This window comes from Leptosomus discolor, chromosome 5 (assembly GCF_034619465.1).
Source record: "Leptosomus discolor isolate bLepDis1 chromosome 5, bLepDis1.hap2, whole genome shotgun sequence".
In the NCBI taxonomy this organism is placed as follows: Eukaryota; Metazoa; Chordata; class Aves; order Leptosomiformes; family Leptosomidae; genus Leptosomus; species Leptosomus discolor.
In genome coordinates, this window is record NC_141395.1 from 58947072 (window position 1) to 58963516 (window position 16445).

A 16445-nucleotide genomic window follows, 5' to 3' on the forward strand; every position below is an offset into this window, starting at 1 on the left:
TGGATGACTTTTACAGAAGTAATGGAGGACACCCAAGACAGTTTTCCGTATGAGATTATATAAAACCAGAGCATATAAGCATCTCTGCACTCAGCTGGAAGACAAGGCATGTTGTATTTAAGAACTGAAGAAAATCCTGGCCATTTCCAGATCTAGTGCCAAAACTCTTTTTGGCTTCATTCCAGACAGGATCCCACCTGGTGTTTGTACAGTTGTCATTCCCCTGCACTTAATAAGATTATTTAATTTTTTCTAGCACTGTATTTTTCATTTCCTTGTACTTTTTAATCTATCACATATATACGCACATAGACATGATTCATATATGTACTACATACGCTGAATACATGCTACATATAATATAGAAATTTGTTACAGACCAATTTTATTCTTCTTCACACCTATGTAAGTCCAAAGTAACTGTTTCAGTGTCAGTTTTGTTGCTTCTGTTTGAACCCTCCTTGTTGATCAATGCCTTGTAGAACAATGCCCAGGATTGAACCATGTGGTTGCAACATGTGATTACAACATTCCCTACTTATCCCATAATGTCTCACTGTGGAGGCTCAGCCTGGCAAAGCACGTAGCATGTGAAAGCTTTAAGTGTATGATTAGTGCCTATGACATCAGACTGCCACTGCTCAGAGCCATGCATTGAATTGCATTAGTCTGTTTAGTTACCTAACTCCAGTTGAAATCATGGCTTGGTTTTTGTTCTCTGACACCTTGTGCCTCTTTTGGCATTATTTTTTTCCAGGGTACTCTGCAAGTTATAGTGTTTTTTCTCCAGATGTACTGAACAGCATTTTAAAGAGCCTTTTATGTGTAGTAGATTTCTCTGTACTTCATTCAGGCCTCCTCCCAATTTGCTATGTGTACATTTCATTTACTTTCAAACCTAATTTGGGCTGCTACAGCTTTTAAGTGACTAACTCTGCAGCCTTAATAACCTCCAAATGTGTTTTTCTTCATTTATTTTTTCGTGTTTTTTAAAAAAGAAACAGAAGAAGGTACACTGAGAAACAAGGTGCTTCATTTTCTCGGGATTTGAAAAGCTCTTGCTCACGGAAAAAAGCAAAGGGCAAACTCCATAATATAGGGCTATGTGACTAGACATGACTAGATTACTTTAGTTCCATGTTGTTCAACTTGAAAACTAAGCAAAGACAACATTGGTTTATCACATGTGTCTACTTTTACTCAGTCCTTTGTAACTTGCTCTAGATGTAGTTTTTTCAGTACAAATTCTAATTAACTGAACAGAAAACATTCAGCAACTTTAATGTAGTGACAATTTTTAAAATGTAAAATGTATTGCTATTTTGTGTGTCTGATGACAAATCACATATAAGACAAAGATACTAATCGAACAAAAGGACATACAGTAATGGGAAAAGAAGGTTAAGACTTCGTACACTACATACTTGGCTGAAAAATGTGGTTCTAGTCCAGACTTTTGGGGTTTGGACCAAGCTGTAGTTACTTATCCCCAGGAACATCAAGAAGCATGCATACTTCTTGTATCGGTCAGAAAGCAGCCAGTAGATCCTCTTTACTTGAAACTAGTAAGACTACATCTGGAATACTGCATCCGGTTTTGGGTCCCCAGTAAAGAAGAATGTTCATATATTTGTGTAAGTCCAACAGAAGACCACTGAGAAGGTCAGAGGCTGGAACACTTGCCCTGTGAGGAGAGGCTGAGGGAAGAGGGCTTGTTTTGCCTGAAGAAGAGGCAGCTCTGGGAGGACCTAGCAGTCCTACAGTACTTACAAGGAGATTACTGAGAAGGTAGCCAGACTTTTCATGGAGGTGCATGGTGGGAGGACAAGAGACCATGGTCACACACTGCAACAATGGAGAGTCTCAACTGGATATGTGGGATTATTTGCATTGAAACAGGCTGTCCAGACAGACTATGGAATCAGTTGTTGGAGGTTTTCAAGACCAAATGGAGAAAGTGACAAGCAACTTGGTCTCAATAAAGGACTGAACCTTCTTTGAGCAGGAAGCTGGACTACAGACCTCCCCAAAGCCCCTTCCAGCCTGAGTGATCTGTGATTTTGTACAAATTCTAAATTCTAGACAGAACATCTCATCAAACTATGATATAAAAGCATTTTACAATAGTTAAAACTTTCCAGATAAGCGTATTTTACTTGCTTACTTAAGAAAACTAGAGTGATAAATCAGACTGTTTTTATAGGCATAAAAAAAGAAGTCAGTCCTGATGTTCTTAATTCATCCCTACCACAAAAATAAAAGTGTTATGACAGAAATCAAATGGGAAAACGCAAAAAAATTAGCCTAATTTCTTGTAGGAAACATTTTCCCAGTTGCAGTAGGGGAGAGAGGATCAGTCAATTCATTTCTCTTTCAGTATGTGAAGAACTTTGGAGCAAAACACACAATCTAACCATTCCCACACATTACAAGCCACAAAAAAAAAAAAAAAAAAAAATCCCTGTTCAATACCCTGTAGCAAGCTTAAAAACTTTCCCACAGAAGCCAAGTGCCATAAAATCCTACAATGTTTCACAGGACAATAATGAGAGAGGTTTACGGCACCACCAATATTCTAGGTCACTGCAATAACAAGGAATCTCTTCAGTGAAGATGCCTATGTTAAGGAGTGGATGATAGCCTACACTATAAAGGAAAGGGAAAGAATTATCCGTGCCAATCTAATATACTAAGAAATGTATTTTTTACTCTACATTTGGCAAGTGCTTTGGCATTTTACAGACAAGTAAAATACACTAACCAAAGACTAAGTGCATCGTTCTCTCTCTAGTTTGGGCCAGTTTTTGAGTCTTTGAAGACAGAGGGGGAAAACTCCAGAGCCAAATTATATCTCAAGATGTTAAGAAAAAATAAATCAGGTTTGGCAGGAGCCATGACGGTTGGAATTCATACATTATCAATTTACCACAATAAATAGGATCAACAAGGACTTGAGAATAGCAACAAATAAGAAGTATACAGACTTTGAAAACTGTTTCACTCCCAGGCAATTCTGCCCTTGAACCCAATATGACCAACGTAACTCAGTCTAGTAATCTCAGCTTCAGAAAAAATCTCCAAGCAAACAACAAAAAGCTGTTTTCAAACTGTGGTACAGCTATACTATAAAAAATTTCATGTATATTTTTTAGAGCAAAGAAATTTCTTAGCTGTCAAATGCACATTGAATATGGTTTCAGATGAAGAATAAATAGAATACATAATTCTGAAATCTAAGGTTATACACTTAACTGAAGGGAAGGCAAATTTCTCTTACTCCTCCCAAAACAGAAACCAAAACAGCATCCATCACCATGTTGCCAGGATATCAGACATATAAATCTCACTGTTCTCTGCCTTAACAATTTTCAGATACACTTAACTTCAGATACACTTAACAAATGTGTAAATACACTCACCACATCCCACCCCAAATAATGTAGTTTTATCCCAAGAGAAACAGAATGACCACAGCTTGGCCACCTCTTAGGTTAAGGCCCTGAAAGGGCGGGAATGAACAGAGACCTCATTCAGGAGCTTTGCCAAAACTTCCTTAAGATGGGTATGTGTGTATCATAAATAAATGTCAGGGATAGTCCAGACCAGAAGAGAATTTGGGCAGCAATCTGAAGCGCCTGGAAAATTCACACCACACATGGTCAATGGTGAATCTCCCATTGACTTTAATGAGCCCAGTATTTCCCATCCATTGATGAGTGGAATGTTTCATTTGTGTCCTTGAATGTCAAAAATAGCAAGCAAGTTTTAGTCATGGGTAAGTCTCAATATAACATGCATGTAGGGCCTTACTTATGTAAAAGCCTTTTTAAGGGATGTTGTGTTGGCTCCTGCAGCCTTCCTCCACACACTTGGAAAAGACCGGAGGGAACCAATGAGCATGCACTGAGGCCTTGAACTGGTGTATTAATGCATTGAGTTATTTACAGCCATCTTCAAAACCAGAGAAGGGCCTGAACTGTGCAGCAGAGTGGATTGCCTTTTACTTTCTGCCCTTTCTGTCATTGGCTACTCATAGATCAGGCCTGGTTTTATTCTTAACAGCACTAGGTTTTCAGAACTATTCTGTTTTCCGAAAGACCAATTGGGCCAAACTTTATTATTTGGGCTTTAATTGTTTTCAGAATCATCACCTGCATCAAATCCTAGATCCCAGACTCAGCGGAGAGCTTTAATAGTGAGAACAACTTTCAAAAGAAGCAGTCTTTAAATCTGAAGCTCATAAAACTGTGGTCACTTGGTAGCTTTTTGCTGCAAGGGAAACCCACAGCCAAGGACTCACCACCAAGAGTGTCATGTCCTGAACATGCTTTAACTGAGGTGCAGTTACCTCTTTTGTCTCTAGTGCAACTACTTGAAGTTGCAAAGAGGATTGTGTCTTCATCAAGATCACTGGTAACTGCAAAATGAGGAGTAAGGCCCCAGCATGAACTTGGGTTGGAATGGGTAGCAGGCAGCTTGTAGAGTGCAGGAGAAAGTTGATGTTACTGCGCTTTCTTACTGAGCCCTCCAACGCTGAGCTGGATGGCAATTTCTGACTTCTGAATTTTCATTCCTGGCTAAACATATTCTTGGATGTTTTAAATACATGGATCAAAGATTCAAATTCTAGTGATGCCTGACCAGCTAGAAATGGAAATGTATCCAGGCCAACGTTTCTCTTAAATCTTTCATTTTAGATTAGTTACTAAGGAAGGTGTAACTCATTTGTATGTCATGTAATTGGTTTCTGCTACTGTGAAATCACTGTAATACTGGCAACAAGTGCCCTTATGAGGTTTTTTGTATTATTTTATCTTTCAGAAATATTTTCTGTACAAACTATCCTTCATTGCAGTCTGTAGATCTTTGGAATAACTTAGATATTCATGTCAGATTGTATTGAATGTTATTATAACAACAGGATCACTTAAAGGACATACTGTAAATCAAAGAAAAAAAACCACTGCTGCTGCTATAGCAAGTCCCCAGTGACACAATTTTCCATACACTAGTGGTGCATGCATTATAAATCAACGCAGAGACAGTCTCTTAAAATAAGCATATGCTACCCTTGATTTCTCGTATCAAGTCACACAATATTTTCAGTTTAACTTGTTGCCTAACTACTAGCACACCTGGGTAATACTGTTCCCAGGCAACAGCTTATAAGCACAACAAGAATAAAGCAATGGAAATTTCAATGCAGTGTTTTAGTAGAAGCCTTCTGAGAAGGAGAAGGAAACTGGGAATATCAGGTATTCAAACCACAGAACTCAAGGCATTAATAGAACTTAATCCTGAAGAGAGTAAATCCTCAGGAAAAGATCAAAGAAAAAATAAAACCAATTATGAGAACATTACAGATAAAAACAGCTAGTAGAGCATCTGTTTTCATGAAATTACATAAATACATGTGTCATCTTAGAAACCTATCAAGATTACCAGCACAAAACAGTGTTTACTCAGGAGTGTCTGTGAATTCTTCTCCATGGGCTTCCAGAGTTGTCAGGAGTGCCTGAACAATCGCTGCAGTAAAGAGCTGCTGAGGTGTGCCAGGACTGTGGGCTGAGAAGCCCTCTGAGGCCAAGGAGAATTTGGGCCTCTAATAGATGTCCTGAAATCTGTGCATGTCTAAGGAGACCCAGAGACTAAGCACGCTGAAATTCTTCATGTTTCATCCTCTGTAATTTGGGGAAAACTTGAAGCATAGTTTCCAAATAAGCAGCAGAGGCATGGGGATGGTATTCCTGTGCTAAGAACAATCTGGCATGTGGAAGGAGTCCTGGTTTTAAAAGCTACATAGTTAGGCTTGAATTCAGGCAGATATCCTAAAGCAGCTGTAAGGGGGAAGGAGGAGAGGAGAGGAGAGGAGAGGGAGGAGAGGGAGAGGGAGAGGGAGAGGGAGAGGGAGAGGGAGAGGGAGAGGGAGAGGGAGAGGGAGAGGGAGAGGGAGAGGGAGAGGGAGAGGGAGAGGGAGAGGGAGAGGGAGAGGGAGAGGGAGAGGGAGAGGGAGAGGGAGAGGGAGAGGGAGAGGGAGAGGGAGAGGGAGAGGGAGAGGGGGAGGGGGAGGGGGAGGGGGAGGGAGAAGGAGAGAACCCCAGCCCTCTCAGCACACATTTTCTTCCATCTGTGTCTCCCTTGTTTTGTAAAATTTATTCTTAGGAGCCTTGCAGTGTCGTGAAAGCACATAAAGGCTGAGCTCCTGAGAGAAGTCTGTACTGCTGCTGTGCACAAAACCTACGCTCTGATACAGAGTTAATACTTCCAGATTCTGTTTTAAGATAAAGAATTGGCATGGGGAGCCCATTCTACCATCCTTAGTTCTGCGACTCCCATTATGTGTACTTTTACACAAGTCTGTGGTGTGGCTTAGAGAGCACATCTATGTCTAATTCAGTTAGGTAAGCCTGAATCATAACTGAATTTATTCCAATAGTGGCTGCACCATACTCTTAGGTCCAAGAAGCATCAAGAAATATTCTGACCCTTCCTAATACTGGTGGTGGTTCAGAAATGGGTATTTGTTCTCACAGTGCATTCTGTTGGACTGCAGTGCTTTTGGAGGGGTATAGGCTGTGGGGCAGCTCTGCTGTAGATCAGCTGGGAGACCCCACAGGAGCCATGACTGACACTGTGGAAAGGTATGTGCCACCTTGCAGAGGAGTATGGGTGTGAGGTGTGGGGATGGAGAGAATGGGGGTAGTCAGGGCCAAGACTACTAAGATGAACTAACTAACCATGAATTAACTAACTAACTAACTAACCTCACCAACTACTAAGTTGGGTGAGGTTGCCATGTCAAGGGAGCAGGATGGTACATGTGACTCTCATGATAGTTTGGGGATGCAGGGTAGTTGATGGGGAAAAGGAGCAAAATATAGAGCAACTGATTAAATACAGGGCACTGAGTATGGCGGTCTAACTGCAACTGGATCAGCACACAGGATATAGTGTAAGGCTGCATCCTTCTGGCTGCTGATGGGAGAGGAAGGGGAGGTGAGTGCCAACTTTGAGGCCTTCACAGCCATGAAAAGAAACAGAGTTAGTTCCCAAGGTAAAATGCTTATTAATCACTGAGTGCATTGCTGGAAGAATGTAAAAGGACAAATATTTGTTATGTTGGCATGTCGTGATACTGGAATAAAAGTGGACTCCTTGTACATTTTAAACAAGTATTTATGTGTCTCTTTCAATTTCTATTCATATTATTTTGGAGCATTATGATGTAAATACATAAATTTGCAAGAGAAAATCTGTCCCCAGAAGTCCAGACACTGTGTTATTTTTCCTGACACTGATAATAACATTGAGCAGTAAGAGTTGCTACCATTAAAATACAGACATATTGTAAAAGCCATTTAACTACTCAGTGACAAAATGCAAAATGTTTTAAGATGGATTATCTTACTATTAATCTTAGTAAGGTGTTTCTTGTATTTTGCAAGGGATTTCTGTAAGGTACTTACCGGAAGACTCAAAAATTCATTAAAGTAGTCCACAAGCATATCATCTGTGGCTAAGCATTCTTCCTACAGAGAAACAAAACCACAAATAAAGGCTTGTACTAATCTGCACTAACATGGTTTGAATGCACTATTGCCTCAAACAGTGATTTTTCCATAAGCTATGATGTACAAACTTTCGCAAAACATACAAACTTTTGAGAATATAATCATTGCAACATTTTTACATTCTAGCCATTGCACACTGCTGAGGTCCTTACCCATTTTAAAAACACAGGTGAAGGTAAATCTTTTGCCGAGAAATTTACAGATAAAGCCTTCATTAACTCAACCACTTCTAAATGCTGTAGATCCACATGTTTACTTTTGAAAAAAATGTGCGTAAGTCTAGAAATTCCCCACATCATACCTTTCTCTCTTGCATCTGGGAAGGAGAGGAGTATAAAAGTTCACCAGAGCCTGCTTCTGCTTCCACAGCGCTGCTTGGAGATGTTTTGGTGGATGTTTGGGGAATAAAAGGGAGTTCACTGATCTATAGTTTGGCTCACCAAGCAAGCAGTGTATGCCATACTTTGAATCGGACAGAACTGGGAGGGCTCCTGTTGGCTTCATCAGAAATAAAGCCTGCATCTGCAGGTGTTTGCGTACCCTTTCTGGCCCTTGCATTTCAAATCATGCTAACAAGACTCAAAAACTACAGAATAGAAATTAATTTTTTTGCTCTTGACAGATCAGTAAGTATGGATCCCAACCTTCTATTGCACTCAATACCATGACCACTCCTATTTCATTTCAACAGAAGGTAAAAATAGAACATTATTCCATTGGTCTTCAGAAATCTGTCTTAAGTGTAACGAAGACTCCTAAACAGTTTTTAATAGTTTCAGTTTCTTGAATATTCTATAATTTCTGCCTTGCAAAGCAAGGAGAATGCACCTAAATCAAATGTATTTGCCCATATCAGCAAAGGTCTGAAAAAAAAACCCCAAACCTTTTTATTCTTTCTTAAGTTCATAGCATTGAAATGCCCTAGTGAGGAATAGCATTAAAGAGAGTTTATGCGCAGTGTACGTGGTATCACTTGCAGGCAGTCAGTATCTTGATCCAAACTCCACAGTGTCTAACCTAAATAGAGACAGCTTGTACTCAGGTAAGGAAGAAATCTTGAGCTAATGTACTTTAATATGAACTCAGGAAGGCCTCTATGTGCTGCAGGACCAGTCAGAACCAGACCTGACGGTGTTTGTCTGGCCTTAGTCTGCCAACATTTACTCCTTAGCACTTGTGGTTGCGCTGAGAGAAGGAGTTAAGGGAATCTTAGTAGATAAGGCGTTGCTTAATGATTACTTAGATTGCTGTACAGTCCAGGGGATCGAATTAATAGATGTTGCTTAACATTTCTGTTGGCCATTGTACAAATTAGTTGAAGCAAGAAGTCCTGTGGCCCCCTACAATAGACAGTCCCCAATAAGAATTATGAACCTGTCTTAAGAATCAGCTGAAACTGACTCTGAAGATTGGGCAAGAGCCAAGGAGCAACTGGGTCTGCGCAAGGACAAGACGTTACCAGCGGTGATGAAGAGGAGCCAGCAACCTTCATCTTTACGACCCCCAACGACCACCACAAGGAGGCACTGCGCAAGCGCAGATGGGAGAAGTTTGTGGAAATGACTTCTTGGGACTAATTTTAATATAATGCGGGGACAGGTCATACATATGTATAGGTGTATTGGGAAACCTTATGTATATGTAACACTTAAATGTATAAATCTAAGACAAGTTGCCACCTTGGGGCGCATGATTTTGGTGGGGCTACCCCCATGCTGCCCAGCGCTGAATAAACACACCTACTTTACAGTCTGACAGATTGTGAAGTCCATTTTCCACACATCAGTGCTGCTGTGACTGATACAGGACAGGCAAGCTAGCTCACACTCATTTCTGGAAAATACTGACAACTCTGGAAGCAAGGTTTTCTGCATTACAGAGATCATTCTTTATTTGGATCACAGGCTCCTGGTCCAACACAGTTGCAACACCATGGTCCTGGAAATGTTAGGGCACTGATTGAATAGGAGAATTTACAGAAGTGTCTAACTCAAAGCATTTTGAAATCAGCAGAAAATCCTCTGGCTAATGTCACTAGGCAACCAATCAGATCCAGAAATGTCAATTCAGGAAGTGTTAACACAATTAACAAAAACATTCATTAGAAACAAGCCGCAGTCTGCCTCATGCTTGGTTTGGGTAATGCACAGTTAGATTTGACACTGATAAGATGAATCTGAAGATAGCTAGATATGATAATACTCCATTAAAATACTTTATTGTTTCTAAGGACTTATTCAAAACAGTTCATTTATTACTGGCTGAAGTATAAGCTCTTCAAGACTATGCAGGTAACACGTGTTTCTAATTTGCCAAGGGTATAATTCTCTGTAGTCCCATATAACAGCAAGAAATGTAAACACAGTGGTTGATTAATCAATAAAATGTTTATGATGCTATTAATGCAAACTTTCCTACTTACTGATCTTACTGCATCTATACACAATATAGTTTCCTCTGGTTTTGAAGTTGGGTTTCTTGTGGTCAGTCTTCTTTTCATTTGAAAGCATAGTTGCACTTTTATATTTGCCCACTGTAGGTTATGGAGTTGCATATACAATACTATAGCTTAGATTTTTGTGTCAGGAAGCATTTTGTTCATTTCTTCCCGTGCCATCTTTCCTGCTGCACAGTCCAAATTATGACTAGGAAAAGCTGCCTTACAATTTTAATTGGAGGTCAAGGTGTACTGAAAATTGGTCCCAGACTGCAGTTTTACCTTCCTGAAACTTGTGTACAAATAATATCCTGCGGCTGATTTCTATCACTCTTTTAACATTGACGCGAACTTTAAAATCATTTTGATGATGATATACAACCATTTCTTAGATATTTTGTGGAAACAAACCTAATGACTTTCTATCTATAGTATTTGATAGCTTTTTCTATTGTTGCCATCATGAAAAAGTACAGAAACACAGAAATATTATTAGACACCAAAGGAGAAGATACATGTAAGTAGAAGTGGCACCATCTTGAAAGGTTTGTAATTCACATTGCAGCATCCACTAAAGTGACAAATACTTCTCCACTCTTGAAAAATATATAATAAATGGCATCTTTAAATGTCAAAAGTTAAAGTTAGTATAAAACCCAAATCCTACATAGAACTCTGACAGCTTCACATCTGTGTGAAGTTCACCTGGAGTCCAACACATCTAGTCACATTAAGTAGTCTGCAGAATCAAGGTTTAACACAATGTAAATACTCAGTTGAGAGATGTTCTCATGTACATATTTATATATGCTAAATATCTGCTGTATATAGAATCATAGAATTATTTAGGTTGGAAAAGACCTTTAAGATCATCGAGTCCAACTGTTAACCTAGCACTGCCAAATCCACCTCTAAATCATATCCTTAAATGTCACATCTACACATCTTTTAAATACCTCCAGGGATGGTGACTCAACCATTTCCCTGGGCAGCCTGTTCCAATGTTTGATTACTCTTTCAGTAAATAAATTTTTCCTAATGTCCAATCTAAACCTCCCCTGGTGCAACTTGAGGCCATTTCCTCTCGTCCTATTGCTGGTTAACTTGGGAGAAGAGTCCGACCCCCACCTCACTACAACCTCCTTTCAGGCAGCTGTAGAGAGCCATAAGGTCTCCCCTCAGCCTCCTCTTCTCCAGGCTAAACAACTCCAGTTCCCTCAACTGCTCCTCGCAAGACCTGTTCTCCAGACCCTTCACCAGCTTCGTTGCACTTCACTGGACACACTCCAGCACCTCAATGTCTTTGTTGTAGTGAGGGGCCCAAAACTGCACACAGTATGGGAGGTGCAGCCTCACCAGTACCAAGTACAGACGCACGATCACCTCCCTACTCCTGCTGGCCACACTACTTCTGATACAAGCCAGGATGCTGTTGGCCTTCTTGGCCACCTAGGCACACTGCTGGTTCATGTTCAGCTGGCTGTCAATCAACACCCCCAGGTCTTTTTCTGTCGGGCAGATTTCCAGCCACTCATCCCCAAGCCTGTAGCACTGCATGGGGTTGTCGTGACCCAAGGGCAGGACCCAGCACTTGGCCTTGTTGAACCTCATAGCATTGGCCTCAGTCCCTTGATCCAGCCTGCCCAGACCCCTCTGCAGAGCCTTCCTACGCTCAAGCAGATCAACATTCCCACCCAACTTGGTTTCTTCTGCAGACTTCCTGAGGGTGCACTTGATCCCCTCATCCAGATCACTGATAGGGATATTAAACAGAACTGAGCCCCAGGGAACACGGCTTGTGACTGGCCACCAGCTGGACTGAAGTCCATTCACCACCACTCTTTGTGTTCAGCCATCCAGCCAGTTTTTTACCCAGAGAAGAGTACGCCTGTCCAAGCCATGAACAGCCAGTTTATCCAAGAGAATGCTGTGGGAAACTGTGTCAAAGACTTTACTAAAGCCTGTTGTCTATTTTGTGGGTAGGCAACATCCACAGCCTTTCCCTCATCCACTAAGCAGGTCACTTCGTCATAGAAAGAGGTCAGGTTAGTCAAGCAGGACCTGCCTTTCATGCCTTTCATAAACCCGTGCTGACTGGGCCTACTCACCTGGTTGTTCTGTAAGTGCCACATGATGACACTTGAGACAATCTGCTCTATAACCTTCCTGGGCACCAAGGTCAGACTGACAGGCCTGTAGTACCATGGATCATCCTTCTGGCCCTTCTTGTAGGTAGGTGTCATGTTTGCTATCTTCCAGTCAACTGGGACCTCCCCAGTTAGCCAGGACTGCTGATAAATGATGGAAAGTGGCTTAGTGAGCACTTCCACCAGCTCCTTCAGTACCCTTGGGTGGATCCCATCCAGCCCCACAGACCTATGTGGGGTCTCATTCTGCTCCCAGTCCATGTCTGCCAGCTCAAGGCTGGGTACTCAGAGAACAACTGGTCTTACTATTAAAGACTGAGGCAAAGAAGGTATTAAGTACCTCAGCCTTTTCCTCATCTTTTGTCACTATGTTTCACCCCACATCAAATAAAGGATGAGAATTCTCCTTGGCCCTCCCTTTGTTGCTAATGTATTTATAGAAACATTTTTTATCATCTTTTAGAACAGTAGCCAGATTAAGTTCTAGTTGGGCTTTGGCCCTTCTAATTTTCTCCCTGCATAACCTCAGGACACACTTGTAGTCCTCCAAGTCACCTGCCCCTTCTTCCAAAGGTCATAAACTCTCCTTTTTTTCCTTGAGTTCCTGCCAAAGTTCTCTGTTCAGCCAGGCCTCCCCCAGGCTGGTGGGGACCAGCTCATCTTTTGGCACATAGGGACGGCCTGCTCCTGCACCTTGAAGATTTCCTTCTTGAAGAATGTCCAGCCTTCCTGGACTCCTTTGTCCTTCAGGACTGCCTCCCAAGGGATTCTATCAGTCTCCTAAACAGGCCAAAGTCTGCTCTCCAGAGGTCCAAGGTAACAGTTCTGCTGACCCCCCTCCTTACTTCTCCAAGAATTGATAACTCTGTAGTTTCATGACTGCTATGCCAAAGACAACCTCCAACCATCACATCACCCACAAGTCCTTCTCTGTTCACAAAGAACAGATCCAGCAGGGTGCCTTCCCTATCTGGCTCCCTCGCCAACTGTGTCAGGAAGTTGTCTTAACACACGCCCAGAACCTCCTGGACTGTTTTGTCTCTGCTTTATTTTTATTTCCAGCAGACATCTGGTGAGTTGAAGTCCCCCACGAGAACAAGGGCTGGTGACCAGGAGACTTCTTCCAGCTGCTTACAGAATATTTCATGTGCCTCTGCATCTTGATTGTGTGGTCTATAACAGACTCCCACTATGATACCTGCCTTGTTGGCCTTCCTCCTGATTCTTACCCATAAACACTCAAACCTATCATCACCATAATTAAGCTCTAGACAATCTAAACTCTCCCTAACATACAGGGCCACCCCACCGCCTCTCCTTCCTTGCCTATCCCTTCAGAAGAGTTTAGAGCCATCCACTGCCGCACACTCCACTTGTGTGAGTCATCCCGCCATGTTTCTGTGATGGCAACTATGTCATAGTTTTCCTGCTGCACAATGGCTTCCAGCTCCTCCTGTTCGTTGCCCATGCTGCATGCATCGGTGTAGATGCACTTCAGTTGGGATACTGATCCCACCACCTTTTTGGCGGATATAGTTTATCTCTAACTGAATTCATAGAATCATAGAATCATATCATGGAATCATAAAATGCATTGGGCTGGAAGGAACTCCCAAAGGTCATCTAGTCCAACCCCCCTGCAGTGAGCAGGGACTTCTTTAGCAGTCCCTCCCCAGCTTTCCTGTAGGCCCCCCTCAGGTACTGGAAGGCCGTTATAAGGTCTCCCCGGAGTCTTCTTTTCTCCAGGCTGAATAACCCCAACTCTCTCAGCCTGTCTTCATAGGGGAGGTGCTCCAGCCCCCTGATCATTTTTGTGGCCCTCCTCTGGACCTGCTCCAACAGGTCCATGTCCTTCTTGTATTGAGGGCTCCAGAGCTGGATGCAGTACTCCAGGTGGGGTCTCACCAGAGCAGAGTAGAGGGGGAGAATCACCCCTCTTGATCTGCTGGCCACGCTTCTCTTGATACAGCCCAGGATGTGATTGGCCTTCTGGGCTGAAAGTGCACATTGTTGGCTCATATCCAGCTTTTCGTCCACCAGTACCCTCAAGTTCTTCTCAGCAGGGCTGCTCTTTATCACATCATCCCCCAGCTTGTTTATGATAATAAACAGTCTAAATTAAACAGTATCTAGAGTCTCACAAAAGGAATAGCAATACATTTATACTTTAAAATACACAGTTACAAAGGCATCCAAAATGGGGGAGAGTCAAATGTTACCTAAACTGCAAGATTTAAGGTGTTATTTCATCTGAACTAACAGACAAACATACATACCTTTCAAATGAAAAGACAATCAGGGAAATCCTGCAATGAGCTATGAGCAAAGGGCAGAAAAGGTAAAAAAGATTGTGAAACCTGTCATGTTGAAGCTTCCAGTTGATCCAGTTGATCATTTTCTTCCTTCATCCTATTTCACTTTCCTTTCCATTTCATGTTACTTTTTTTCTAATTATTTTCAAACTAAGTATTTTTTTGTCTGACAAAATTGTAAGAAATTACTCGGTACTCCATACTTACACAGAAGAAAGAAATGAGAAAACAAACCTGTTTCCAAAAACATTTTTTGCTCCTTTTGCTCTACAGTTGTTTGACAAAATGAGTGATCAAGCCTTAAAAAGCATACTTACAAACACTTCTTCTGTTATACATGGAGGCTCTGAAACACAAAAATGAAATATCATACGTTATCCAAGCAATACAGTCAAGCTTGTTCAACTACGATTACTGAACAGAAACAAAACGTAGTGAGGCATGACAACTTTCCTGGATATTCTGAAATAAAATAACTTAGCCTGAGGAAATAAAATAAACTCTAAGAACATGCAGTAATGTTGACCCATACATAAAAATGGTTGACTATCACAAGAATTATTTAAATATAATTCAAGCGTTATTTACCTAGATTATTTCTCATACGTATCTGTTAACTTCTTGTCAGCTTTCCTCTGCAAAATTCATTACTAGAAGCTTGCTGGTTTTAATGAAAATACAGATTTGTATGAGACTCTTGGAGCCTTGAACAGCAAGTATTGTGAATCAATTGATAAAATTCAAAAAACTGTAACTGTGGGTGTTCCCAGATAACCAAATCTCACTCATTCTAGAGGAATATTCCACAATGCCATTTGAAGGGAGAAAAGGTCTCTCTTCAGATTGATGAATTTTGCTGGGCAAGTTTAAACCTAGCAGTTCAAAATCCCCTGCTTTTGTATCACTGTCTGTGTATCTGAGACAATCACCCCGGGGTCAGACCCCCTGTCCGACACAGATTCAGTCCATCACCCTGCATGGAAAGCGCTACGTACCAGTGGTAAGCCTCTTCGACTGCATCCTGGATCTACACACATAAGGGCCAGCACCGACACCTGCAAGCCTATGACCTCATTAGCAAAGGCAAAATCCTTAACTGCAGACCAGAAATAGAAGCTGCAGAGTTCCCAGGCCTGGCTGGGGACTGCTGGCCTGCACCAGGGCAGTCTGGCTCTGCTGTGCAGCTCACAGCAAAGCGGGGTTGCTATGGCACTGCAAACAACACACAGGATGAGCTGAGCGGTAAGCAAACACTTCTACTGCTGATGCAAATCTCCCTGAAGTAAACTCTGATATCAGACACACTGATGATATGGTCCCAAAAGAGATACCTGTGAACTAAGAATTTGAGGATACTTACAGCAAGAAATGAAATGAAACGCTCTTTTCTCAACTGACCTAGGCAGTTCTTAGTCCAAAATTATATTCTACCTTCTCCTACATTAGCAAAACCCTCCAGCCATGTGGGATTTTGCTTAAAATGTCTCAAAACATATGACTAATGATCAATGAATTTACATCATGTATCAAATAATTCTGCATCTGTAAGTGGGCTTTAAGGCTCAATCCCAAGTAACAAAGTCAGTCCTATCTATGGTAGAGAACTTCCACTGCAGTCAAGTAAAAAAAGGTGAGGAACTTCATGTTGCTAAGGCTGAGATGAAACCTGGGCTGTTTCCTAACAGGTACAAATGGTTCCATTGTGATGTGCCAGGAACACAACCTGCAGCCTTGGTAACATCCTTCACTGCTTCTTCCTGCTGCCAAGGCCCAGACCTAACAGAAATCCAAAGGCAGCTACATTTTCTCCCAGCTAAGGAAAAGTTTATAAATAGCCTAGATGGAAGGAGAAAAGATGTTAAGAGACAGAATAGAGTCTACTCCCAGAACGTTAGTTTCTTCCTCTGCTTGAGGCGGTACTCCAGGATATAAGAAAAATTCACACTTCTAGTATAGTCAGCGAAAGCTGTGTACAAAG

At 41.6% G+C, this 16445-nt stretch overlaps 1 protein-coding gene across 1 annotated transcript in view; it reads right to left on the reverse strand.

Moving 5' to 3' along the window:
• The window catches only part of RGS22 (regulator of G protein signaling 22), a 70853-nt gene extending 55366 nt beyond the window's left edge, over window positions 1-15487 (reverse strand). The window contains exons 1-3 of the mRNA XM_086466021.1: window positions 15463-15487; window positions 14785-14813; window positions 7467-7529 (exon numbers count right to left, since the gene is read on the reverse strand). Of these exons, the coding sequence (XP_086322147.1) occupies window positions 7467-7529; window positions 14785-14813; window positions 15463-15487 (117 nt within the window). The remainder of the gene's footprint in view (window positions 1-7466; window positions 7530-14784; window positions 14814-15462) is intronic.
• Between the last annotated feature and the right edge of the window lie 958 nt (window positions 15488-16445).